Source organism: Mchenga conophoros, linkage group LG14 (genome assembly GCF_057382185.1).
Source record: "Mchenga conophoros isolate Kocher_MC1m ecotype Shallow Benthic linkage group LG14, M_conophoros_male_GT1.1, whole genome shotgun sequence".
Taxonomy (NCBI): domain Eukaryota; kingdom Metazoa; phylum Chordata; class Actinopteri; order Cichliformes; family Cichlidae; genus Mchenga; species Mchenga conophoros.
This window is the reverse complement of record NC_140539.1, coordinates 13,739,182-13,766,481: the sequence shown is the minus strand read 5'-3', so window position 1 is coordinate 13,766,481 and position 27,300 is coordinate 13,739,182. Positions and strand designations below refer to the sequence as shown.

The 27,300-nt window shown below is 40.1% G+C and overlaps 2 protein-coding genes across 11 annotated transcripts; one reads left to right on the top strand and one right to left on the bottom strand.

Annotated features, from left to right (window-relative positions):
* The first annotated feature begins 698 nt into the window (after window positions 1-698).
* Window positions 699-23,674, top strand: agfg1a (ArfGAP with FG repeats 1a). 10 transcript variants are annotated; one of them, XM_085245409.1, is made up of 15 exons: window positions 699-1,110; window positions 6,053-6,146; window positions 7,969-8,084; window positions 8,892-9,057; window positions 9,857-10,019; window positions 10,610-10,678; window positions 11,020-11,139; window positions 12,158-12,229; window positions 13,609-13,824; window positions 14,858-15,032; window positions 15,185-15,264; window positions 15,700-15,804; window positions 18,181-18,363; window positions 18,615-18,709; window positions 22,435-23,272. In XM_085245409.1, exons 1-15 carry the CDS (start codon window positions 944-946, stop codon window positions 22,492-22,494), a joined length of 1,881 nt encoding a protein of 626 aa, XP_085101535.1. In that variant the 5' UTR covers window positions 699-943; the 3' UTR covers window positions 22,495-23,272. The 10 variants fall into 10 exon arrangements, with proteins under 10 accessions (XP_085101535.1, XP_085101526.1, XP_085101529.1 ...); XM_085245400.1 differs by lacking the exon at window positions 10,610-10,678 and adding an exon at window positions 16,223-16,267 and having other exon boundaries at window positions 700-1,110; XM_085245403.1 differs by lacking the exon at window positions 10,610-10,678 and adding an exon at window positions 16,223-16,267 and having other exon boundaries at window positions 701-1,110; window positions 12,158-12,190.
* On the bottom strand, window positions 23,284-26,792 carry LOC146559447 (thiamine transporter 2-like). Its single transcript, XM_085245415.1, has 8 exons — window positions 26,738-26,792; window positions 25,764-26,471; window positions 25,214-25,449; window positions 24,651-25,131; window positions 24,324-24,402; window positions 24,003-24,195; window positions 23,702-23,843; window positions 23,284-23,610 (listed from the first exon to the last, which is right to left on the bottom strand). Exons 2-8 carry the CDS (start codon window positions 25,908-25,910, stop codon window positions 23,461-23,463), a joined length of 1,428 nt encoding a protein of 475 aa, XP_085101541.1. The 5' UTR covers window positions 25,911-26,471; window positions 26,738-26,792; the 3' UTR covers window positions 23,284-23,460.
* Between the last annotated feature and the right edge of the window lie 508 nt (window positions 26,793-27,300).

Genomic DNA, 27,300 nt, shown 5'->3' with positions numbered 1-27,300 from the left:
CTCTTTTTCACTTATATTTCTCCACACATTTCATCAGGGTATTTGCATATGTTCCTGTGACAAATTCTTCTTAAAATATCTTTAAATATCTAATATTAATTTTCTATCGTACATTTTCCTGAAACAAATAATCAAGCATTGCGTTTAAGGAATTTTACGTATCTTTTAATACTTGACGTATTTCATTAATTTTTTTTCATATAGTGACGCAGTGCATTTTTAATGACTTGATTAACGTTGGGTCTAGTTACAATCTTGTAGTAACCAATACCGCACAGTGGCGCTGTTGCGTTAAAAAAAGAATAGTGGCGCTCTTTGCGCTGTCTGGAGCACAACCAAAGAGCTGTCCCGTTAGAAACAAGATGATGCTCTTTGTTTCAGTTTGCGTTGTGGCCCGCTGCAATTCTTCAGACAAGTCACCGAGCGTACTGTCTGCTTCTATGTACACGTCAAAATTTGAACTGAAGATAAAGTAACTCACATAGCCGCTAACTGCCACAATCTTTAAATTGTGTTGTTGATGCCGTTAAAATGCCTGCAGCGTGCGGCGCATACGACACAGTTAATGCCAACTTAAATAAAATTAGATTAAAAATAATAGCCTCCATCTGTAGTGGATATCTTTGACTGTGATGAGTTTAATGGGCTCACGTTTGGCCTTGAGTCATGAAGACTCGCTGTGGCTGCATAACGGGATTTAAGCGAAGGCGGAAGTAGATGGCAGCATAGCTCTTGTCCCGTTAGCTAGCGCCAGGTCCATCGCCTGAAAACTCCTTGTTCGAGGAGACGCGAGGCCGCCCTGACAACAGACCCACCTAGCGATTCACTCTGTCTTTACGAGTCGACAACCATTAAAAAGAAGAAAGCACAGCTCTTTTAGTTTTAGCTAGCTAGCTTTCCGTCTCTCACGGTTTTATTCAACCCCCGCTATAGATTCTTTACCATGGCGGCGAGTGCGAAGAGAAAACAGGAGGAGAAACACCTGAAGATGCTGAGAGAAATGACGAGTTTGCCTCCCAACAGAAAGTGCTTTGACTGCGACCAGCGAGGCCCGACCTACGCCAACATGACTGTGGGTTCCTTCGTCTGTACCTCCTGCTCTGGCATCCTGTAAGTATTAAGTTGCACAGTGACCTTAGCTTAGACATGGCGCACACGATATTAATGCGCTTCGGCTACACGGGGTAAACCCAGCCAGTTAGTCAAATAGTAGCACTAGCTACCGTCAGATGGGGAACTAGAAAAGACGGAGGTAGTGTGAGTTTAGCTGTTTTGACATTGCAGTGTGGTGCGTTGGGCGGGGTGCATAGAGGTGTCAGGCGAGCGCACCAACCAGCCGAGATGCTAGCTAACGTTAGCATCCAGTGTTAGCAAGTGAACTTACCTGACACTTGCAAGCTAGGTCCACAGATAAGCCAGCTGCTGCTGCTTCCAGCTGCCGGTAACGTTAGGAAGCACCACCTAGTAACTGAGCCGGTCCGCCCTGTGGAGCCATATGTTTGAGTCACTTAACCGCATTTTCGCTGCAAACGTGATGGTCGACACTTGGCAGAGCGAAAGTCGTGTTATCTTAAGGCGCGACTGAGATAAATGTAAAATCTGTTATCAATTGTGCGAAGTTCACTCATCTATTTTGTGTTTTCGAATTATTTATCCTCTGGCATAACATCGCAGCTCGAATTAGAGCTGACAACGCAGTTGATCAAAAGCTTTTTTTCTCTCCGTGTATCTGCAGTTTACCTCCTACGACGGCTCTGAAGCCCATGCATTTACAAGCATTGTAGTTTCATTGTAGCAGAGTGGAGGGTTTTATTTGTAATTTTTTTTAATTAAAATCTTTGTGCAGTTGTGTGATAAGCATTTTTTTTAGCTTGGGATTAGTGGAGCACTCCGCTTCTTCTTATTTTGCCACACACACACATACGTCTCAGCTCAGCTGTCATATTTCCTTCTTGCATGTTGTATGATGCTGGATACATTCAGAAAGAAAATGGTTTAATGCAATAATAACAAATCACTTCGTCACTCAGTTTTACATCAGTTTAGTGGTAAATGGGGCAAAAGATGTACAACATGGAGGAAGTGTTTCCCTCTCACTGCCCGTGTTGCACTAATCATTCTCAATACTCTGCAGTAATCGACCTTTCAGACTGCACTGACATGTAGTTCACTGAGAAACAACACACACATGAAATGCTAAAATAAATTATAAGTGCTATCACCATCACCCATAAAGACACAAATACTTGAATTAGATCTGCATGCACCTTTTATACAGATCACCTTGCCATTTTCTGTTCATGAATAATTATCATTCTAAAAATGTTGTAGGTAAAAGGTAAGGTTTTTATTGCTTAGTAAATGCCCACTGACCAGGTTTGAGTTAATGTAGCTTAGCTTTGGTGAGCATTAGATAAATTACATGCTGGCTGATACTTTCCCTTTGTTTACCGCCACCAGTGGGTGTTTCTGTGGGGACGCCGCTGTGTATTTCCCATGTGCTTGCCCTATTGCTTTAAATCCTGTAATAAGAGCTAATTAAGTTCATTTTTTTAGCTTGAGATCTCTGTTCTAAACCTTATATCCTTTCTTTTTTGTCTTTCTCGCTGACTTTTGGTTAGATAAAGGTCACATTCAAGGAAAATCTTTCTGTTGGAAGAGTGTGGGGCTGAAAGCATAGATGTCTGTATGATATGCGCAGGAAGCTTGATCTGATTTTTAGGTTCAGGAAGTGGTGTGGCCCCACTGTGCTGCTACATCAGCAGCATGTGATGTTGTGTATGTGAGCAACAGGAAGTGGCTGTGAGGTCACGTTGGAATTATGAGTAGTTAAAATTCATGCGCAGACTTGATAATTTCAATCACTGTCTTGGCTTATTATGCCAATTTTCTGAATAACCATCGTGTTTTCTTTATTTTGTCCAAATAAACCAAAGCAAACTCATCCAACATTACAGGTGGCTTTTTAATTCCTTTTTCTTTTAAGATTAACACTGTTGACTTTCTCTGGAGTGATGGAGAGTTCACAACAACTTACTTCTTAATAACCTTCTTCCTCCCGTAGCTGTAGTTGTTTAAAGGGTGGGGTTGGAATTTGCTATATAAACACATTCCTCATGATGGTGGAGCCTTTCCCAGGAGGAACGCCAATCGATGTCTTACTAGAGATTTGCTCATGACGGGAAGTAACCCCACTTGACCTATGTGTTCCTGAGTAATCAGAGTTGGGAAGGTGTCACAGACACCAAATGTGCTGATACATGATCTGATCAATGGCTAGTTACCAGAAATGACTCTAATATAACCCTGACATTTGATTTCTCAACAATGGTGTGGAATCTGTGAAACAGGGATGGGGTGACTAAATTAGTGAGTCACTAAATTAGGAATGGGTATTTTCTGTTGTATGAGACGCTTAATAACAGTACTGTTAAAAGACTAAAATATCGTTTTTTGCAGGGATCTAAAGCAGTGAAATGAAGTGTGTGGACTTTCCTCTCTTTGGAGACTTTGTGTTGCCAGTTTCTCTTACCCTGAGGCAGTTGCAGTATGCAAATGAGCCGAGTTCCTATCTCTGAACTAGTGCAATAGGGACTAGTTCATGATTATTTTACAGTGCAATATGTGGTACTGTTCTCTGACACGTTGTGATAAAAGCAGTTCCTTTATACTGTGCAGCTACTGATTGTTACTGCAATTTAATTCTCCTGAAAAAGTCACCTTAATATAAATTTTAAAATTTATAGAAGTAACAAAAATGACATTTTCAGAATTAGAACTCCTCAATGGGACCACACTGCTAAGACGTTGATATAATATTTAGACCTCAAGGGCTCTGGAAACCTCTCCCTCTATCTGACCTAGTTTAATCTTCGTAAGACTAGAATTTGGTCACTTATCTTCCTCAGGGAGCTGGAAAAACTTATCCAGTTTAAAAACAATTCGTTTTTTGTTTTTGTCCGTTCCTCTCTACAGTGCAGTATCAGGGGACCATTTTAGTTTTTAATACTCTGTTTTAGGGATTTGTAATGTCCTTCTACTTTAGTGTGACGTGGTTCTGCTGTGATTGGTCCGTGTGTATATTTTTGTAAGCCTAACACAAAGCACTAGTAAATGATTAAAAACTAAAAGTGCACTGCTTAAACATTAGTCATGTACGTGGCAGTCTCAGCATTTGTATGAAGGGAAAGCAAAACCCCCACACATTTTCATGCAATCTTTTCCACATTGACATAAAATTATGTTATTTCTTTTAGATCATTATGTTCTTAAATGTGAACCGACAGGTCTTTTGGGTGTTCACAAACAGCACGAATTAGCTAAACTGTAGCTTCTGTACTCTGTACCAGATAGCAGTGAATGGTTTTTTTGATTAAAGTCAATCCACTGACTGACGGATGTATTGAGAAAAAGGTTTAATGACAACAAGTTCTGTTAGAGGTAACAGCAGTGAATAATTTAACAGGCCCGTCTAGTATTTCAATGCCTTCAGCATCTGACTGCTCTGTGTATAACATTGTGTTTGTAAGCCACAGAAAGTTGATCCTGTTCACCTGGACGTAGCGTTTTCAGTGGCAGAAACATTTCGTCACTTATCCAAGTGACTTCTTCAGTTTGTAAACTTCATACAAAACTTTTCTTGTTATAAAGATGCAGGGGAAACATGCAAAACTCTTGGTAGTTCTTGTAGATGATAAAGCAGGAGTTCAAGTATTTAAAAACACTTGAATTAAGAGTTCTTTGTATATTATCCACAATCAAAAAACTAACTTTGCTTTAATTGTGTGTTCCTAAATGTTAATACCATGTCATTATGTCTCTGTAGCATGTTACTGTGTTTGAGATTAAAACTGAGGTTGATAAAAGCTGTTTTAATCATTTATATCTGTCCACCATACCTGTAAATACGTCTATTGTATAATGGGCCTTTGAGTGCTGTCGGAATGCTTCCTTTAACACATCTGTGTTATGGCTGATTAAATCCACTATCCATGTCCATAAGCGAGTGTATCTGTTGTGCTCCTGACATGCTGATGGCTGCAAAGGGAAACGGAAGGAAAAGATGCCTGTGGCCACTGTTGGCACAGTGTAATGGCTATCCTAATGATATTTGCTGATGATGGCTGTTTGAGTTTACTCACTGCTCACCACTTTCTCTGCTTTTAAAGGCATTTGAAGTTGCAGTCCAATTTATAATTTTAGTTACTTTCTGAAGACTGGTTAACAGCAAAGGTTAATGTAAGCAACTAGAAGCACAGATCCTTTTTTATAGAATTGAAGATTTATTTATTTATTTCAATATGTTTTATGTGTTGACAAGTACTTTTGTTAACTCGCAGTTAAAGTGGTCTTCACGCATGGTAAATGTTCTGTGGTCACCTTCTCACAAAAACAGGTGGTGACCGTGCCAGTCAGCACGACATCAGTTTTCACCTGTAAGCGATTCGAGGAAAACGTGCTCAGACAATCAGGCCTGGAGCTTAATAATAGACAAATGATTGCTCTTTTCAACTCCTACCATAACCAGGCATTTTTAATTTGGGCCATTGTGGCATTGACTGTGTGACCTTCTAAGGAAAGTGAGCCAGGCTTGTGTGGTCTAATGGGTGTTACTCCATAATTGAAGTTTCTATATTAAGGAAGATTGTTCATTCTTTTAATGTTTGGACAGTCTCAGTTCAGTCAGTGTAAGTGAAGAGAGTTTCACCCACTTCCTCTGGTTATTGTACTCCCTTTCTTTTTCTGTCAGTATGTCTCTCTGTCATTATTTGTCTCTTTCATTTCTCTCTATAATCATGACTTCTTATCCTCAGTTACTCACTTGTCCTAAGTGTCTCTCTCTCTCTCTCTCTCTCTCTCACACACACACACACACACACACACACACACACACACACACACACACACACACACACACACACACACACACCAGCAACCATTCAGCTAATTAAATGGTCCCGTCCTGAGAGGTGGGCTCTGGAGTGTATCAAGATGAGGTTTTCATGTATGTTGTCTTCAAATTAAATTGACCCTTGTTTCTATTTTTCCATAGACGAGGACTGAATCCACCCCACAGAGTCAAGTCCATCTCCATGACAACCTTCACGCAACAGGAAATAGAGTTCTTACAGAAACATGGCAATGAGGTAGGAACGGCAATTCGGCCCTGTCAATTAATAAAGTTAGAAATTAAGCCCGAGGTCAGCCTTCCCACTGCTTTCCTTTCTGACTAGTTAGATTAGCTTTTGGTTGAGCCATCATTGTTTGTCCTTGTCTATTCAATATTTAATAGACAGGTTGGCATAAAGTCAGCCTCTAAAAATCTTGAAATGGGCTGTGTCTGTTGTGAAAGTTCTGCTTTAGTGTTTGTATTTAAGTAGCCTGTTGCACATATGCTTGATAAGGCAATTTAGGCACGCTTGAAATTCATGCGGACTATTATCATTTTACTGCGGTAGAAAGTTTTATAAAACAAACTCTAGATTAAAAAGTGCATGCTACTTTCCGACAACAAAAATTGTTGTAAGGCAAATGTTTTGTCAGTTTAATACAGGTGTTGTGTCACACTTTTATTGAATAGACAGGTCAAGAATTTCATGCATTATACTGGCACCTATTTACTTATGAGAAGTATAAACAATCGACCAGTTGCACTGTGCAAAATACCGAAGGGACGAGATATTTCGAGTAAACAGAGTACGAAATAGTGCAGTGCCACCCACGAAGGACAGTCTATTAAAGGATGTGGCAAAGTGGCATGGAAAGCAGACATGAAGGAGACTCAAGGTTGGAGCTGATGCATATACGCTTGAAGGCTGGTCTATAAATACTGCCTGTAAGTTACCTTTCTGTCTTCATAGAGCGCACTTGACAAACACTGAGCCGAAGGAGGATTTAATTTATGTGGCTGGTGGCTTACCCAACTAAAGTCTATATGGGAAATAATGTTATAAACTGTTGGTCATAAATTGGTGCCCAGTCCCAGTGTTTTCCTGTTTAAAGCAGTGTTTTTCTCACAAAGTATTTATTTTGACAACACCTAGATAATATTAATAGCTGCCCAAGTATAGCTGGTAACTCATATCAGCACAGAGTTTTTGTTTTGTTTGTTTTTATTATGTTTTATCCAGGAGAACAATGCCATCCACAACTGATCTACTTCTAGACATCCTGAAAGTCCAGTTGTGACTATTCAGCTCGCACCAGCCGTCCCCATGTCATTGTTTCTCTTTCTTTTTGGCTCATTTGCCGGGTTGTCATTGTGGTGGTCCTTAATAATGATGCACCGCCCCAAGGCTCATCCTGAAGTTAGACCTACTACAGCTTTACTGTCTTGAACTGTATGATGACCGGGAGTCTTCTGGTTCCCCCAGAGAGCCACTACCGTGCTGTTATAATGAGGTCACTGTGTCTGGAAACAGAAATAAGACCACTGCAGTCTAAGATGCATAAAATATATTATTTTGCAATTTATTTAAGGCAATATGTACACCAAACATGTTTGTTCTCCAATATTTTTACAGAAAAATAAAGTGGATCTTTTGGAATAGCTTGTTTTGGAAAGTCCTGAACTTGAGCAAACTAAAATGGAATAGCCTAAAGCACGTGGTCCACGTGAAGAATTCCACCCTCATCCCAGAGTCAAATGTGTTCAAAGCATGGGATAAAATTCCACCACTCCAATGTGGAATTTTATCCCAAGACAGAAATGCTTTTTTGTACTTATTGCTGCAAAGGTTCACACCAGGGCAGAGGTTCGCAACCCCTTTATCTGTCAGAGGGGGTTTTCTGTTTTGTTTTTTCTTTACTCTGCAACTTTATCTTACATGTGGCTTGTCTTTTTATTTGCTTGTCTATTTTTCCTTTATTGGAACAATTTCATTACTAATAATGACTGATGGCAAAGCTCTGTGCGTGTGTGTGCCATTTCCTCCAAAAATCCCTTTCTCTAACTCTGTGTGTTCTCAGGTTTGTAAACAGATCTGGCTCGGTCTTTATGATGACAGAACCTCTTCAGTGCCAGACTTCAGAGAACCACAGAAAGTCAAGGAGTTCCTACAAGATAAATATGAGAAAAAGAGATGGTATGTCAGTATCATAAGCTTGCTGAGAAAAGATCTTTGTCAGTGTGCATTGTGCAAAGGTTTTTTTTTTTGTTTTTCTCCCTCTCTCTCTGGCTTGGAATGTTTCACATGTGCCTCATAGCAGTTAGCCTCTAGCAAGCCACCAAATACCCCTCTTGAGATGTACAGAATCTAGGTCATTACAGTAAAGCTGCTCTATATGCAAGACTTAATTGCTCCATGAAGTTATAGGCTTTAATCAACTGAAATATGTATGAGCTTTTTCTAGATGTTCTAGAGCTTCTTTTTTGACTCTGAATAAAATTGTCATTGGTGTTTGTGAAATAAGAACTAGCCAAATGATTACTGTTTTAAGTTTAAAAGTTAGTCACTGATTGTCGCTGATCACTCAGTGATTTAAAAGATAAAAGAAAACAACCAACAAACTGTGATGCATCTTTAACGGCTTCTTGTAAGATTTTTATTTATCCTCTGCATTTTGTTATGACAAATTTGATACACCCAAAGTGTGAATTGCGTAAGCATGGATGTTGTTACAAAACATCAACTCATCCATCTAGTGTTTAGTCTGAAATATGATCAAAATGAGAGCAATGACTAGTGCATGTTTGAACATGCTAGGTTTGCTGCAGACAGGCATTCACGTGGTCTGCTCTGTTGTGCGCACACACAACTTGTAGTGTCTCACTCTTATAAATGGTAGTTTAAAACTAACACTATTTATTTATTTATTTATTTTTTATTTATTTTTTATTTTATTTATTTATTTTAGTGTAAGTAATGCATAAATTGTTGATTGCTTCCAAGGTACGTGCCTCCTGAGCAGGCCAAGGTAGTGGCGTCAGTCCATGCCTCCATCTCTGGCTCCTCAAACAGCAGCACCAGCAGCACCCCAGAGGTTAGACCACTCAAGTCCCTGCTGGGGGAGTCGGCACCGTCTCTACACCTCAACAAGCACACCCCACCAAATCAGGTGAGACTTGCATAGTGTACACACATGCACACAAGTCATCATATGATTAACACATATGTTGGACAGCATAAACCGGTTCTTGTTCAGTGTGCCATATATGCCACATCTAGCAGGGTTGAGGTGAAAATATGTAGTTGTTACTACATATTCTCCCCTCAGGTTGGTCTTTACAATGGTGTGAATATTTACGCTGTTACACTTTCAGCTTTGAACTGGGTTATCAATCGACAGTTAACACTCAGCATTGTTGCCGATGTTAAAATGAAACCTTATGATGGGCTTTAGCGGAAACGATGCTACCAGTTGATGACCTTGTTTACTTTGCTGAATGCTCTGTGGTTCAACACTACCACAGTTACTTAGTAATCCATTTACACACACATCCCTAAATGCTTTACTGACATGTTTACATTGGACTTAATTTGCTAAGTGATTTGCTAATCAAAAAGTATCTCATAGATACAAAGAAAATAACGACTCTTCGCACAAATGCAATGACAGATTTATTGACAACAGGTGCAGTCCAGGATTAGACTGTGAATTGTTTCACAGCAGTATTAAGAAGCCATGTCTTTAAAGACAAAAGCATATTCATCTTGTTTATGATAAATGACCAAATTTGCCCACTGAGATAAGGTTCATCTTTCATCGCTAATGAGACAGTGTCACCACAGTCTGTTTTTTCACGTGGCCTATTATCTCCTCTTTATTAATTTGCATGAAGGCTGTTTAGGAGCTCATTTATACCGGTTTAGTTATTTATTACATTTTTTTCAAATGCATCTCTTGTCGTCACCAGTCTCCTGTAGTGAGCCGTGGACAAACCCAGCAGCAGCAGCTCCATGACAAGAAATATGACCTCCTCAGTGACTTGGGTGGTGACATCTTTGCTGCCCCGCCCAACATGAATGCAGGCGCCAGCTCCAGTTTTGCTAACTTTGCACACTTCAACAGCCACACAAGTAAGCAACAGACCAATAACACTCATGTTTTTGTTAGTTGCAGTAAGTAATGTAGTTACCACTTTAAAACACTTGTAGGCAAGGTTTGCTTCAACCAGTGTTTTCAAGTTTCACTATTGAAATGTGCATGGCATAGCGTAGCCAGCAAGTTGTCTCTGATGGAGATCCCAACTAGAGTTGGTTAAACTGCCTTTTCAAGAAGGTCACACCAGTATCTCATTTCCCTGGGCATGTACAATGTACATGAAGATAGAAGTCCTCAGCACATATAATCCACAATAAACAACAAAAAAAGCCCCAATTACCAATCTCTTACCAATAAATAACTGCGTTTATAGATATTGGATGTGGGGTGGGCACTTCTCCAGAGGTGGTGTATTTACTACATTAGATGGGATCAGGATGCCACCAGTTTGGAGAAGATGTGAATTTGCTATACATCAGGAGTCATGATGTGCTCTTGGATTGTATCAAAATATATTATAAAATTGCATCAGACAGACAAATTGCCATGGTTACTAGTACTTGTAACATGTGGCTGTTAGCATTTGCTTTCAATTGAGGATAATGTCCTCTCATTTCTCCCTCAGAGCCTTTAAGATTCATCCTTAATGCAAGAACTAAAGTGGCGTTAACACACCTAACAAACATGCACACAGGTGTGTTAAAATTAATGATGTGTGTAGTGCTAAGCACACAAGTCCTGCTTTATATTTGGGTGTGCACATGAAGGACTCTTGGGTGTTACTGGGAAATAGTGAATGTCGAGGTATATAAGCTGCTACGCATTTTAAGTTGCACTGCTCTACTACTCTGATTATTCCTCACATTTAACACATCACCCATTGTATTTTATTAGTAGTGTTTAACCCATTGTATTTGTTTTGCAGTCATTCATGTCTTTGGATATTGTATGCATTCATTCATTAATCCATTTTTTCCCCTCACTTTTTTTTTCCTCCATCTGTTTGTCTGTACAACACCTCTACACAACTTCAAGTGGCACAGAATACCAAAGGAGAGGCAGACTTTGCTAATTTTGATGCATTCGGGAACACTTCTGGGTCGACAGGTGGTTTTCCCTCTGCACCCCAAGCACCATTTCAACCCCCAAATACAGGTAGAGCAAGCTGGTTTTACTGGACAAATAACACAACTAAGTCAATAACACAGAGGAACAGGTTTGCTTTATGTACACAGGCAGACATGTAAAAATTTACATAGACAAATAATTTAGTCACACACACACCTCAATGGTAGTCAAAATTTCTCTCACATCATCATTTGTTGGTTTATTTAAACTGTTGTATCACCTCTGTTCCCAAACCTTTACATATGTGTAGTGTTCATTCATTTTTTTGTTCAAATGTAAACATTTCTTTACACCAGAGAGTTGTACGGTTTTCAGATGATCCTGTTTAAAAGAGACTAAGACGTGAAGTACTGTGTTCAGGAGATTATCCACTGTACCTCACTAGAGACATTTACTGTAAACTTTGCTTTGGGCATACACAAGCTTCATACAGCTTAGCCACATGTCTGAGAAACTAACATTGTTGCGTACTTTTGAGGTTCTAAATTAATGCTGGTGTTGTGCAATAGATGAGCGCTAATCAATACATGCGTTGTTAGCCAAAGCTTTTTCTCTCTCTCTCTCCTACAGTGTTTCAAAAATACATTGGCAGCTTATTGACACATCCTCTGGCTTATTTTCAGCACTTTGACTCATAAGTCACATACTCTTATTTGAACAGTAGTTACTGCCACAAACTTCACTTCCTGTCAGGAAAATGTTGTACTACAGTGCCCTCTGCTGGAGGTGCATATTGACTCTGTGTGAAGCGGCCTCCTTAGTGTTTATTTTTATTGGAAACATTTTTAAGTGGCTTTCTCACAGATACTGACTGCCTTGCACTGTCTGCCTTCAGCTGTCAAATCTGTCTTACTTGTTTTTTGTTTTGGGGTTTGTTTGTTTTTTTGTTTTTTTATCCTTTGCTTTAGCATTATTTGATTTGCTTTGATTTAGCACTTCATAATGTTTACCTCTGGGTTACCTGACATCTTTTCTTTGATTTCTCTGCCATCTTACATTGCTCATTACCCCATTTCTGCCTCCCTCTTTGATTTGTGGCTGCAAGCGTTCACTGTGCTCTCATCCAGCCGCAGTATGGGTGAGTTTGCCACTGCTCTGCCTCTCCAGTGTTCACACAGTAAGTCTCTCTGCGCTTGCCCTCATAACAGCTTTCACTCTCTCACCCATCTTGTATGTGTAGTCATTGTGATCCCAATCCTCTCTTTGGGTGGTGTGTGCGTGTGTGTGTGTGTGTGTGTGTGTGTCACTGTGTTGTTTTTTGTTTGTTTTTTTTGGTCCATTTATACTAAAATTAACAGCTGATAAAGCTCAGTGGTTAAACATAAGTCTACTAATCTTTGATTGTTGCAATGATTAATATGACCTACTGTGCAAAATAGACCAAAGTGTATAAAAATCCAACAAGGCAACATGAAAAGAGATGATAAGAGGAGATGCATATTTTCCCCTCAAGCAATAATAATATTTTTTTAATGTGCTTAGCCTCTAGATTTTTATGCAAAAATTACTTCTACAAAAGCTTTTACCCTAGAATCTATTTTTTGTAAACTGTAATGTGGGATGCCTTTAAACTCGGACTCCTTTAGTGTCCCTGACCTAAAACTCATTAAATAACCAATATTTCATAGAAAGCAGTGAACTGCTGATTAAAATGCAGCGGTATCGGTGTCATTACTAAAAATTGCCTTCTCTCCCCCTTAGGGTCACAACAACTGTGCTGCGTCCCAGTTAGCTCTGATTGTTTTACCTCGGTGTCCAAAATAATTTATTATTCTGTGTTTGCTTTTAATGGGCTCCATACAAATCTGCTCTTCATGTGCTGCAATTTGGAAATTACTGCTCTGTAGCAAAACCTCAATTTTTCTCTGTAATATGCAGGAATGTGTGAACTGAGGGTTTCCAAGCATTGACATGGCGTGTTGAATTAGTTGCATAAAGATGTCCAGAGTGATTATTTTGCAGTCTGTTGCAGAAAATAGGTAAACATTAAGAGATTAATGTTTCGTTTTGCTCTAACACGTTTAGACCTGCTTGAGTGTGATCGTGTTGATATTACAGCGCTCAGTAAAATCTGCAGGGTTGTTGGCATATTAAAGAGATTTTTTTGGGAGATAGCAACTTGTTTTCTATCTCTCAGTGAATACATTTTGATGAGTTTTGTCTTTAACTTCCTTTCTCCACAGTATCGTGGTGAAGTCGGAAGTATTGGAGTTACACAAGAAAATTGCTGCCCTGCACATGCTCAGCCTCTAACACATATAAGTGCTAATTGTGTGTGCTCTTTTGGTTCATAGGCTAATGAAAAGCCAGCATAGTGCAGTGTAACAAAGGACAGATGTTGCTATCTATCCTTTAGAAGGTGTCCCTTTACCAGCCTGACTCCCAAGTTTACCCTTCATGCAGCTTCTTCTCTCCCTCTCCAACCTGTTTTGTTGTTTCTCAAAACCAACAATTACAGTCCCCCTTATGACTCTTTAATCTCTCTCTTTCATACAGGTAGCGCCTCAGGGGGACTAGCAAATGCCAGTTTTGCAAATTTTGAGAACTTCCCCAAATCGTGTAGTGCTGACTTTGGATCCTTCAGTTCCTCCTCCCAGAGTAACTCCACAGGAGCTGGCAGAGACGTTGTACAGAGTACTAACATTTCTGCCGATAAATACGCAGCCCTGGCTGACCTGGATAACATATTTAGCTCTGCCAAAACAGAGCCAGGTAAACCCTTCATGCCTAGCCTGTTTCATAGATGTCCATTGTAGGGCTAGAGAATGACTGAAAAACAAAAATACAAACTGAAAACTAGGTTTAATTAGGCGCATAGATTTAAGTCCCTATAAGTTTTCTTCTCCTGGCAGGGATAGGCAGTCTCTAAAAAAGGGCTGGTTTACATTTTCTAGCAATTTATACTTGCAGTAGAGGTCAGAAGTTTACATACACTCATCGTGGGCATGAATGTCAAGGTAATTTTGGGCTTTTAGACTAATGACTTAAAAAAAATTGCACATGTTTTAATTCGTTTGGGAGGTTATCTAATTCATTTAGGATCAAAATCATAAATATGGACTCAAATATATGCGTACATTCACTTAAATCTTTTAATAAGCAGTGCTAAAGGTTCTATAATCTTTTAACTTGACAAGGCCAAAACCTTTTAACTTCTCGTTACTGATGATTGACTGTAACTGGTAGTTTCTGGCCTCTTTGCCAGCATAAAAAGAATTTGTTTGAGAGCAGCCATTGAATTGACCAATACTCGTATCTTCACTGACTTCCTTGGACTTTGAACAATCCTGCTTCTTAGAACAATGACAAAGAAATGCTCAAAATCCCCAAATTGCCAGGACATTAATTCTTACAGGGAATGTAAACTTCTGATCACGATTGTCTATACCTCAATGTTACTGAACCAGCTGCAAAAAGGCAACTGGACATGACTGAAATGCCTCCTCACTTCTGTGAATGCTATACATCTAGGTTTGACTGAAGCATTTTAATACCACATTATTAGAAGTTTGGTGTTTGAGTATCTGTGAATTGTACTGAGCTGGTTTTTCTCATATAAATATGTATTTTTGGCCTAGAAAATATACACTTCCTAATGACCTAACATTTATTCCCTATTAATTTCAGTAGGTTCAGTATGGCAGCTATCTCCGGACCTCTTTGAAAGTTTAACAGCATTTTCTTCTGCATTAAGTGAACTGAGGTAAATTGAACCTGGCTTTCCTTTTATGTACTTCTATTCTAGGAGGTGGTATTCCTGGTGGGGTGAGCTCAGCAGCAGCAGCAGCAGGAGTGGGTGGTTTGCCTCAGAAACAGCCAGCAGGTGGAGACCGCTATGCTGCTCTAGCTGAGCTTGATACAGTCTTCAGCACCTCAGCACCTGCCACCATTGTTTACAATACCACCAGCACCTCACAAGGGTAAGAGACTGCACAAACCAACATAAATCAGACAAATCTTTTTTCTTCATTCTGATGATCAGTGTTCCAGAATACACTTAGGAAAAGGCCACCGAGTACCTTTCTTTTTGCATCCTTTCCTAAACTTATGTGCTAACGGTGTGTCACTACAGGAGTGTGTTTGGCTCAGAGACGGGGGTGTCAACAGCACAAATACAGCAGGCTGTGCCCAGCATGGCTCAGGGTTTTGGAGGTAAGTGAACTTAAACACGTCTCTGATTTGTTATGGTAACAATGTTCACAAAATTGACACGGTTGTTAGTAATTGTTCATGTTTTACATTTCTAAATAATTTTAGAGTGAGGTTGAGGAAACTGAGACAATCACCGAGAGATTTGGCAGTTTCATTTTGTACAACTTGCGTACTTAAATGATGATTCTTAAAGCATCATAACTTTATCATAACTTAAAACTTAATTTGGCAAGAATCAGCCTAGTATGGTCAAGAATTTATTTTTGTTTCATTAACATTAGTTAATTAGTTTGTTGTGATGTATAAAGGACATTGACGTGGAACTGTCAAAACACCCTCTATAAGCTATCTTTAAAAAAGAAAAATGTTTAATGTATTCTTCTGCTTAGGACTTCATGCTAATTAATGTTAATTTGATGCTGTTTTTCCCATCAGCACACCCAACCAATCCATTTGTAGCTCCTGGTGTTGTCCCAGCAGCAGCTCCAACCAACCCATTCCAGTGCAATGGCAGAGCAGCAACTGTTGCAGCTGCAGCAGGTTTGTTTTTGTTGGCTGTGTCTGTGTGTGTTTTGAGAATCACCTTACTCACTTAACACCCTGCTTACTCACTTAGTTTAGTAGTTCAGTTTAACAGTGTGTATAGAAATTAAATGCACTTGTTCAGTCATAAAGTTAGTGTATTAAAAGCTGTCTTTTTTTGCACATTGGAAGTGGCAACCTTTGCCTGTGCTACCTCAGAAGTGATTATATCTCTTGACAGTGCCAAACACAGAAAAAGCAACAGGAAAGTGGAGGAGGGCAAAAAGATTGAAAACTACAATTCACTATGGAACTGGTTAGCAAGAGAAGTGTTGCCATTTACTGGTGTGCAGAGATTGATTTTAAAAATAAATCGGTATGGTGAAGAATTTTTAGATTCAGTTGTCTGTCTTATTGTCCTTGGCGTGCTGGACAGGCTTGATGAGGGTTCTTCATTGGCATGGGTATCCTCCCACCTTTGGTAGGTTTGTTTGTGCTAACTGCTTCCCCTTTGCTCTCATGTGCTTTGCTCTGCCAGTGAATGATTTTAGCTGTCACTGAGGAAAATCTCGAAAGACGTAAACACGGCACCACTGAAATAGCCCAATAATCCAGTTACCATTTCATCACAGAGGAACAGAGTGAAGCTGAATGAGAAATGACTAATAACGATAGGTTTGAGGATGGATTCATGTTTCCCAAATATCTGTGGTTTCTGCAGCATGGTCCTCTTCTCGGTTAAAGAATTAAAGGAGAAATATTAAACTTTATTGTTCATTAAACGAAAACTTACACCCTGAGTTATTAATCACGCTAATTACCAGATATGCTTCATTCAATGAATGAATGAAGCCTGTATCACTTTATCAGCTGTAAACTGTGTGTGTGTGTGGGTGTTTTCTTTTGTTTTTCTTAAATCACTGATAGAATTGCTTGGTTTTTAGCTGGCTGTCTGACACATTTTGATCCCAGCTGTTGCTCCTGTGTGTTCACCAGAGATCAGACACTGACACTAAACTTACTGATAGGGATGGGTATCGTTTAGGTTTTATCCGATACCGGTGCCAAACCGGTACTTTTGAAACGGTGCTGATGCTTAAATGGTGCTCAAACCGGTGCTTAAAGAATGGAGAACACAAAATTGGTCAAAAATCTCTCATGTTCAGCTGTTTGTTTTTTTTGTTTTGTTTTTTTTTTGTAAAAAGATAACAGTGTTAGCCTTTTCTGCAGCTATGGGGCATATATGGTATCACTCTTGGCTGGAAGCAGTGCTTAAACAATGGAAAAAAAACACAAACTTTGTCCAAAAACCTCTCATGTTTAACTGTTTTCCACTTTTTCTTTGGTCATTTTAGCCTTTTTGGCCAGAGTGAAGGGAGTATCTGCCATCAAACAAGAAGACAGCTGCATGTAACTACGACGTGTTGTTAGTTCACCTTACATGCATTAATTTAATAACGTGGTTAGCCTTCTCAACGTAAATTACACACCAACAACATTAAGCTACTCACGCAGAGCAGAACAGCTGCTACTGTCATCATCATCCTCATCATTTCTGCTACACTGGCAGGGCTAGGGGCCAGGACTCTCCTCTTCGGGTTTTTGGGGGATGTTGCTAACTCCGGGTCCGATAACAGGCAACCCACCCGCAGTAGATGCGCTCGATGTGAGGTCTCGCAGCAAGCTATCAAATACAGCGCATTTCTCGGCGTTTAAAAAAACACTATACGTCACCAGGTGTTTCATCAGATTTGAGATGTTACCTCCTTTGACAGTATCACAGTATCAGCTTAAAGCACTTGTTGCAGGCTGCTGAGTTTGCATATTTTGCTGTGAAGTACAGCCAGACTTTTGACCGCTTCGCCTTGGGCATTTTTACTCTGTAGCTCTGCTCTAAAATAACGTATATACCTGGACCCGCCTACTATCCTTGGAAACGTAAAATGATTGGCTAGAATTCAAAGTGTATCACATCTCAGGAAAAAAAGCACCGAAATAAAGCACCGAAATAAAGCACCGAAATAAAGCACTGAAATGTGCGCTGCTTTTCGGTCTGGTTACTACCGTTTATGTCAGAACCGGTGCCATCATGGCACCGGATACCGGTACCCATCCCTACTTACTGATGTCTGATTCTGACTCCCTCTTTTCTTTTTTCTACAGCTTGTGTGCAGACACTCTTATTGCATGTGTTTAAACTAGCCAAATAAAAAACGAAACAAAACTGAGATTCTGACAATCCCAACACGACACACAATACTGAATTGTAGACGTTTTTGCCCAAAACGAGTCACACTGGGTTACAGAATCGCAGCAATAGATCAAACCAAATTTTGCCTATTATGTGTTGAGCTTTTGTTGGTTCCTAAATGTTGCTGTTCTGCTATTTTGCAGCACCATTTGGCACAGGCTCCATGAGTATGCCAGCTGGATTTGGGAATACTGCAGCCTTCAACCTCCCCACCAGCTTTAGTGGAACGTTCCAGCAACCCTTTCCTGGTCAGGCTCCCTTCCCTCAGCCTCCCGCCTATCCCCAGCAACCCAACGGTGTGTGTCATGTAGACAATAATGGCTATGGTGAGATTTGAGCTGTAGTTGTCAAGTGGTCGTCTATAAAATTTTTCTTCATGTAATATTTGGTTCACTCAATTAACCCTGACGGAAGAGGTCTTATTTGATTTGGTAATATTATTATTATTATTGATATTATTGTTTTAATTATATTTATAGCTATATGAAAATAATATAGAGCAAGCTAGATAGATAAATGAGAGAGAGAGAGATCCATGTCCATCATGTAACACTTGAAATCACATTATGTCTTTCAGGTGGAGGATTTCCAGCCTTCGGCCAGGCCAAGTCTGTTGCAACTCCTTTTGGGCAGGCAATGGCAGGACCTATGGTCTCTAGCAACCCTTTTCTGGTTAGTCTGGTGGCTATGTGCTATAGTCTCCTGGATCAGTACTGTGCAAAAATCTTAACTCATCTTTCATTTCTTACAGTGGCTTGTATTCGGCCCCCACAAACATGAATCAATTTTATTGGAATTCCACATGAAAGACCAATACAAAGTGGTGTACACGTGAGAAGTGGAACAAAAATCATACATGATTCCAAACATTTTTCACAAATAAATAACTGAAAAGTGGGGTGTGCGTAAATATTCAGCCCCCTGAGTCAACACTTTGTAGAACCACATTTTGCTGCAATTACATCAGCCGGTCTTTTAGGGTATATCTCTACCAGCTTTGCATATCTAGAGACTGAAATCCTTGCCCATTCTTCTTTGCAAAACAGCTCCAGCTCAGTCAGATTAGATGGACAGCGTTTGTGAACAGCAGTTTTCAGATCTTGCCAGAGGTTCTCGATTGGATTTAGATCTGGACTTTGGGCCGTTCTAACACATGGATATGTTTTGTTTTAGACCATTCCATTGTTGCCCCCCAAAGGGGGCTGAATAATTACACACACCCCACTTTGCAGTTATTTATTTGTAAAAAATGTTTGGAATCATGTATGATTTTTGTTCCACTTCTCACGTGTACACCACTTTGTATTGGTCTTTCATGTGGAATTCCAATAAAATGTATTAATGTTTGTGGCTGTAATGTGACAAAATGTGGGAAAGTTCAAGGGGGCCGAATACTTTTGCAAGCCACTGTAATATCTTGCATCTAAGCAGCTGGGCGTTTTCAGTTCAGTTCTTGTGCCTGAACATTTTCAGATGTTTGTTTAAGCCACTTGACCTGTCAATCATTCAAGTATAAAAAAGGTGACTAACTCAATGCATGACCCAGTGTTTCTACACATAGCAGACAACTTGGAAATGAACCAGAACAGATTATTTAGTTGAAAAATGCCAATAAAAACATAGTTTGATAGACATAAAATGGTATGTGTTAGGACAAAAACATAAATAAAGTTTTTTTCTTTTTTTTTTAAAAATCCAACAAGAGCTGACACAAGACATGAGAGCTGACCCTCATCATTTGACGCTTCAGTTGATCCATCAGAAATAGTCTTAGTGGAAGGGTGGCCGACAAGAAGCCATTCTTCAGGAAGCAGTATGTTCAAAAAAAGTCAGGAGAGGGTTCCACTGTGTATACAGACATCTGTAAGACACTGTGGAGACTGGAGCCTACCCCGGCTACCCGTGAGAGGCAGCCAGGCTTTTACAGGGCTAACATGGAGAGACAACCATTCACACTCACACCAATAACTCATGCAAACATGGGGAGAATATGCAAACTCCACACTAGAGCTGGGCGATATGAGATTTTTTCATATCACGATATGTTTTTTTCATTTCAGGCGATAACGATATCTATCACGATATAAGCCAAATAACTATATTTGTAAGATTTAAATGTGCCGTTGCTCACAAGTAAAATGTGAAATAATCAGCAGCTTGTTTTTATTTAAATATTTATTTCCCATAATAAGTTCAACAGGGTAGATGTACTTAACTCATTCACTGCCATTGACGTCTATAGCCGTCAATTGCAGTGAATGAGTCAATGGGTTTAACTCATTCACTGCCAATGGCTGGCAGTGAATGAGTTAAGGAACATGAGACTTTTTCAGATAAATAAAGGCAAATATTGCAAACTACACAAAAGGCAGCCGCTAAAGCGTTTAAGTTTCAAAATAGAACAAACGAAACAGACTAAATTGTCAATTCCACTTAGAAACAAAATATTAATTCTAAAAATAAATCTTAGTTTGTTTTACAGAAGAACAGACAAAACTGACTAACTTTTGTCAATATCAAATAAACTGAGAACTAAAAGGAAATTCTCAATCTCTCCTTGTTGTATAGCTGAGCTTTTCAAACAGTTTTAACAGTTACTTTAGTCTGACAAAAGCCGAATGACGAATCAGCGCTTCCAGTCAGAGACTGAGGCTACGTCCACACGTACACGGGTATCTTTGAAAACGGAGATTTTCCGTTTTCGTTTTAAAAATAATCCCGTCCACACATAAAGGCAGAAATGAAGGAAAACGCTGCTATGAACATGCCAAAGCAGCAGGTGGCGCTAGATTCCTAACCGTGCAGAAATGTTGGCCAATCAGAAGTCTAGAAGCCTCGGTGGGAAAAAGTAAACAAAGCTGGGGCATAGAAGCAGAACCGAGTCGTATGTGTGGAGGGACAGTAACTTTGTGTATATGTAAGCATTTAAACACTGCAGAGAGTAGAATTAACAGTAACAGTCTTGTAGAAATTAATTTCACCGAAACAATAACGTGGCGCACAGTGTGACGCATGCACCAGTTCATTGTATTTCCAGACTTGCTTTCGGCACAATTTACAGTGCACGCGACTCTGTTTTTGTCAGACTTGAAATAGCCGAAATACCTTCACACTACGGAACTTCTATGGCTCTTCCGTTCGACAATCTCTCCGGCATTGGAACCATCATCTGTTTTCTCTTCGGTCACGCTCGGTTGATTTTTCTAGTCGGCACACTCATTTCCTCCATTACGCGCTGGCTCCATTACCCGCTGGCTGCTTGGCTGCTTCCCAAACAAACACACGTGCGGCTTGGCACTTGTGCTGTACGTAACAAGTCACGCGACGTGATGCTGCCGCTGTGATTGGTTCGGCTCTGCGCTACTTAATTTGGATTGGCTGACCTTTTTTTTTTTTTTTTTTTTTTTTTTTTTTTTTTTTTTTGAGGACAAGAGCGGCGAGGTCTATCGCGATAGCTTAATTTCTCTATCGAGTCAAAGTTATATCGCGATACATATCGTTATCGTTCTATCGCCCAGCTCTACTCCACACAGATAGTGGAGTCGAACTCAGGACCTTCTGAACCACTTTGCTGCTATATTTGTCACCATGACAATGATCCTAAACACACTGCCAAAAGCAAATCTGAATGGAAAACCACGCAGTGGAACACTATCAGTCATGGATTGGCCTCCTCAGAGCCCGGGCCATAACATTATTGAAGTAGTGTGGAATCATCTTGACAGAAAAAAGAACAAAAGTCAGCCAACATCCAAAGAAGAGCTTTGAATGTCCTTCAAGAAGCCTGGAGAACTATTCCTCATGACTAGTTAACGTAATTACTAGAGAGCTGCCAAAGAGGGTTTAGTCTGTGTTGAAGAATAAAGGTGGTGATACAAAATTTTGACTTTGGTATATTAGAACCTGTACAAACAGTTGTTGACTCATGCTGTATTTTCCTGTGTGTCACAGGAAAAGTGTTTCACATTTGAATAACCTCCTGCACCTGTTGATAAGATAGATAAGATAAAGCTTTATTAGTCCCACACATGGGAAATTTGTTGTGTCACAGCAGAAAGTAGACAGTGCAAAGTTAGAACAACACAAATGAAAGAAAAAAGGTATAGGAAAAGATAAAAAGAATAAAAAAAAACTATATGCAATAGAATAAAATACTACGAGGTGGCTCGAGACTTTTGCACAGCACTTTTGATCTGTGTTTAACACAAAAATAAATTAAGAGACTTCAGTTCTTTGTGTAGATTTTATTGTGAGGGATGGCTTTGTTTTTTGTTTTTTGAATAACCAGCCCATTGCTCTGGTGAACAGCCATATAGCTAGCATACTTTCTTCTCAGTTAACACTGGACAAGAACCTTAGTACACAGTCTAAATGCGTGCTTCCCTTTTTCGTTCTAGGGTGCGGGTCCACCTGCGCAGTATCCAGCTGGAGGCTCTTCCACAAACCCCTTCTTATAGCGGTCCATCATGTCAGCTGCACTACAGGGTCAACAACTGGCACGCTTGCACCTATTGCACTGTTTTTGTTTCACAAGTAGCTTTAAAAACACAATGTTTGTAAGAATTTGTATTTTCTATCGCGGTTTGTCATAAATGGAACATTATGCGACACAGTCGTGCTGACACTGTCGAAGGCTACAAAACAGTGATGGTGTGTGCAGAGGGGGAGGTCGATGCCCTCCCCTTTATTTAACCTGTGAACTAGCCTGGCCTCTACTGAGCCACAATGTATAATCGAACTGGTTGAAAACTAAGTTATTGCATACAGTATATCCCATTCATTATGCTGCAATTCTGTACATTTTTTTTCTTTTAGGAAATTAGCTCTTTGTGCATATCAGTATTTGTATCTAACACACAGAATTTGCTAAGACAGAACTGTTGCTTTGAAAAGCTAATGGGTACTGCCAGTTACTGTATTTGTAAAGAACCAAACTATTTGTGCAGGACCCTTTTAGATAAACTGTTCTCACTAAGGAAATGAATATATTCTGTTGTCAAGGTGGGGTTAGGGTTAGGAGGAGGACTGAATGCTACATCAGGGATGGGTGGGGTGGGGGGCTCGTTTCTCTGTTGTCTCCGCCCTGCTGACAGAGTTGCAACACTTCAAATGACAGTCAGAAGAAATGGCTGATGAACTGAAAACCACTTACTTGCATTGGGTATTAAAAAAGTTTAAGTTAAGGTGTAAATATATACAGTATATATATTAAAATGAATTTTAAGTAAAAAGAAACGACCAAAGCATTCATTTATATGAATGTGTGAAACATTCTTTTATTGTTTTTGTACAAAAAAATGATTTCTATTCATCATGTTGAAGTAAGTAATTTAAAGACTTTTTTTCTGCTACTTATGAACTAATGTGAGGTCAATTTAGGGATGGGAAACCATAAGTGATACACTATAACGCTCTATACGTGTTCAGAATCTGTGTTCTTCGCTGCCTGGAGTTTCATCTTTGTCTGGAGGAATTGTCTCTTTTCTGCTTCTTTGTGCTCTCCAAATACTGAACAGACCCCGAAGTAAAAAAACAACAGAGATAACCAAGAAGTAGCTGGAATACACGGTGAACTGCAAAGAAGAGTACATGTTTAAAAGGTTAATGACGCTAATGGACAAATAAACAGTGCTGCTGTACATATTTTGTGATCTGATGGCTTACCTGGGGAATGATGGCCAGGCCTAGCCCTCTACTGTCAACTACAACAGACGTGATAATCGTCTGTAGAGCCAGTGCTCCAAAGGTATTTGCCCCAAAGACTAGTGCATATCTTTCCATTGAGAGATCAGCTGCAATCTGATACCTGCAAGCATAGAATTTGTCTTAATCTAAAGGTTGGGGAGGGTTTTTTAATTTTTATTTTATTTTATTTTTTTTTTTAGCTTTTTTGCTCTTATATCTGCAATAAAAATCAAACTAAACTGTGGTAAAGTATAACCCTGATGTGACTTGACACTCTTACATTGCTATAGTTATCAGCATCATGTACAGTGACTTGAAAACGACGTAACCGCTGTAGCAGACCCAAATGTTGCCAGTGAAAGTCATGAGGAACAGTGAAGCTGCACTCAGTCCAGAGAAACCACCCAGGGCCAGCTCTCCCCACTGCTCCCATCTTACCTCAGTAAAGCCTATCCCGTAGGCAGTGGCTGCACCTGGAAAGCATGTACACGTGGGATAAGACAAATTAGGACAGCTGATTAGGTACTGAGAAATCTTATGTGTCCCTGATAACTTCCATTTGATTTAGGGAGGGGGGGAAATGCCATCTAATGTTGCTTACTTAAGAGGTTTGAGACTGCCTCCACGCCTCCGTTGTAAATGCTGAAGTTCTGAGAAGGCTGCACATGCTCCCACAGCACCTGCGCAGTATGGTGTGGGTATCATTAGGTTGTTCAAGGATATGTGTGTGTTTAATTATTTCTGTTTAAAATATATATCTAAAATGCCTTTTATTAACACAAGAGAAGGCTTCAGCAACTACAAGGCACTACTTGTTCACTGCAGGTAAACCCATCGTAAAGCAGCCCCCAGTAGCAATTTGGATTGCTGCAGTGATTCAGATGCTTTTACAGCTCACATTTTTGTTTATGCTGCCTTCATAACTGACCTGCACATAGTTGACAGTCTGGTTATACCCACAGGTAGCCATTGCCCACCACACAGACCAGTAGAGCAGCTGTCTAGAGGAATAGCAGTGGCGGAAATCCCTCCACAGCTGGAGGAGGACTTGGCCGCAACTCTGCGTAACGATAGATTCCTCAAGCTTCTCAGCATCAGGCTCTCCTTCTCCACTCTCCATTTCACCTCCTCCATTTTCCAGTGATGCATTTATTGTGTTTGACTGTTCTGCTGCAGTCTGTCTCCCACGTCTTTGATGAAAGAACATGCTCTTCTGTGGCATTGGCAAGAAGAAGGAAGTGAGGAGAGCAATGGCAGTGAGAACCAGAGTGAACACCAGGATGTTGTTGTATGACATGAGGTCGAAGCTGACAAGCAGCTGACCCAACACGGAGCCCACTGTATACCCCAGGAGCTGGACACTGCGGCTGTAAGAGGTGGCCTTCCGGTATCTCTTCAAATCTATTACACTGTAATAAAGAGCATATTCAAAATGTCAAGTCTCCCATGAGCAATGCTAAAAATCCAAATCTGTGAGATGTACTACATGACCTGTAAATGTAGGAGAAGTAGGCTATGTCGCTGGCTGTCACGACTCCGTAAAAGAACTGCGTAGCCTGCATGGCTGGCACACTTGCTGTCCACAGCAGCAGTGCTGTGGTGATGAAGAGCATAACACATTGAAACACCACTACAGGCATGTAACGCAGCCAGTCAGTGAGAAGGAACACCGGCACTAGTACGGACAGATAGGAGTATGTCCACACTGGGAAAATTTGATTGTTGACCTGTCAGGGAAAAACTCATCAAAGGCAGGAAATGCATGACTTTATAGCAAATGATTAAAGGTTTCAGAATCTTGATTGGATTTCTATCACTTAGATTTTTTATTTTTATCTTTTTAAAGATGCCGGTTATCTCTCTGCTATGAATCACCAGCTTGTGTGTGCATGTGTGTGTGATTATTTGTAATTGCAGCATGTACAAAAGAGCAAGTTACCAACTTTTTCACCATAAGGACCGAAAAACTGAAAATCATTTCTTTTCTAAGTCTGTTTTGATTGAATTACACTATAGCCTTTCTAGCATATGTCATATATACCTGCTCAGTTGTCAGATTCTTATCTGGTCCTGTCAAATATGGGATGAGAAAAGGCTCCAGTGGTTTAACTGTGCTGAAGAATCCATAAATGCAAAGCAGAATAGTGGGATACTTCCAGTCTGATCTCCACTTCTTCACTGCCTCCATGTTGGCTTTCCTGTTTCATGTGTGAGTGTGTGATGGGGGAAAAATACCTCACAACTCTCTAGGCATTTTGTTAATCAGCAACCTGGTCAAAGAGCAACACAATCTTGGTGACACTCGAGCACAAGCTGAGATAAAACTTTGATAAATTAAACAGGTAAGCGCCCAAAACTCTGGACTTTAATACCAATCAGAAGTAACTGTTTTATTGTGTTGTTTGTCTTCCTGTCTGGGTTGCAGATAGCAAAAATACACAACACATAAATGTTTGCTTTTCAGTGTATAAACGTTTAATGTTACAGTTTGTAGTGTTTAAGAAAAGCATATTTACAAGCTCTCGTTAGTTAATTTGCAGCTGTTTAAGGTAAATTAGTTCCAATCTTCCAAAAACCTGTCGGGCACTGACACAGGTCAGAGACGCTCTGCAGCAATCACCTCCTCCACACACTCAGGTTCCTTGGCTTCCGTGTGCCGGAGACAGGGTTTGTTCACACAGGCGGTGTAGGTTCCTCGGATCAAAAAGAGCAGCGATATGACAGCATAGTAGCTGCCGTAGATGATAAACTGCAGAGCAGAGAGACGACACATAATCCTAAGCATTATTAGAATTATTTTATCTATGCTATGGCAGTGAACCACCTGCATCAAATAGACCTGCGTGCAACAGCTAATGATAACCACCAGGTGTCACTCTGTCCTCACATTTCAGTGCTTCAGTTAAGCAGCAGAACGCTGAAGGGGCCATCGGGTTCTTGACTTTGAGTTGTTGTTAAATCCCCGTGTGCTGCCATTCAAATACGCAGTAGTATAATTACAGCCTGTACACGTACCTGCGTCACGATGTCCAGCCCCAGTACAGCTTCATCAACAACTGTGACTGTAATGCAGAGGTGGGTAGTAACGAGTTACATTTACTCCGTTACATTTACTTGAGTAAGTTTTTGAAAGAAAATGTACTTTTAAAGTACCTTTTTTGTGAGATACTTTTTACTTTTAGTTGAGTACATTTGTGAAGAAGAAACTGTACTTTTACTCCGCTACATTTGCAAAATTCGACTCGTTACTTTTTAAAAAAATAATTAGTTTAACACATTAGATAATGTAACGATGGTTAAGTGTTACTGGACAGTGACATGTTGGTTTTCTCTGCACACTGTTGTTGTTCCTTTAAGATTCATGTTTGGTTGGGCTGCAGGAAGTAGTGAGGGTGGTGTACAGGAAGGGGTGGGGGGACCTGGTTGTTCTGTGTGTGTGCCAGGCTGAAGAGAGGTGTAGTTCGAGAGCGCTTCCCCCTGAGTTAACAACCCGCTGGCTTATGTGCCGAATAAACGGACAAACTGAGACCCCAACCGTCTGGTTCTTGTGAACGTTACATTGGTGTCAGAAGTGAAGA

What these genes read in the sequence shown, in the direction of transcription:
- agfg1a (XM_085245409.1), top strand. Translation starts at nt 944, where the DNA reads ATGGCGGCGAGTGCGAAGAGAAAACAGGAGGAGAAACACCTGAAGATG. An exon ending in ATTTCAACCCCCAAATACAG is followed by an intron (nt 11,140 to 12,157) that starts GTAGAGCAAGCT and finishes TGTGGCTGCAAG; the next exon opens with CGTTCACTGTGCTCTCATCC. An exon ending in CTCTGCCAAAACAGAGCCAG is followed by an intron (nt 13,825 to 14,857) that starts GTAAACCCTTCA and finishes CTTCTATTCTAG; the next exon opens with GAGGTGGTATTCCTGGTGGG.
- LOC146559447 (XM_085245415.1), bottom strand. Translation starts at nt 25,910, where the DNA reads ATGGAGGCAGTGAAGAAGTGGAGATCAGACTGGAAGTATCCCACTATT. An exon ending in TACTTCTCCTACATTTACAG is followed by an intron (nt 25,132 to 25,213) that starts GTCATGTAGTAC and finishes TCTTTATTACAG; the next exon opens with TGTAATAGATTTGAAGAGAT. An exon ending in ATGCTGATAACTATAGCAAT is followed by an intron (nt 23,844 to 24,002) that starts GTAAGAGTGTCA and finishes CTATGCTTGCAG; the next exon opens with GTATCAGATTGCAGCTGATC.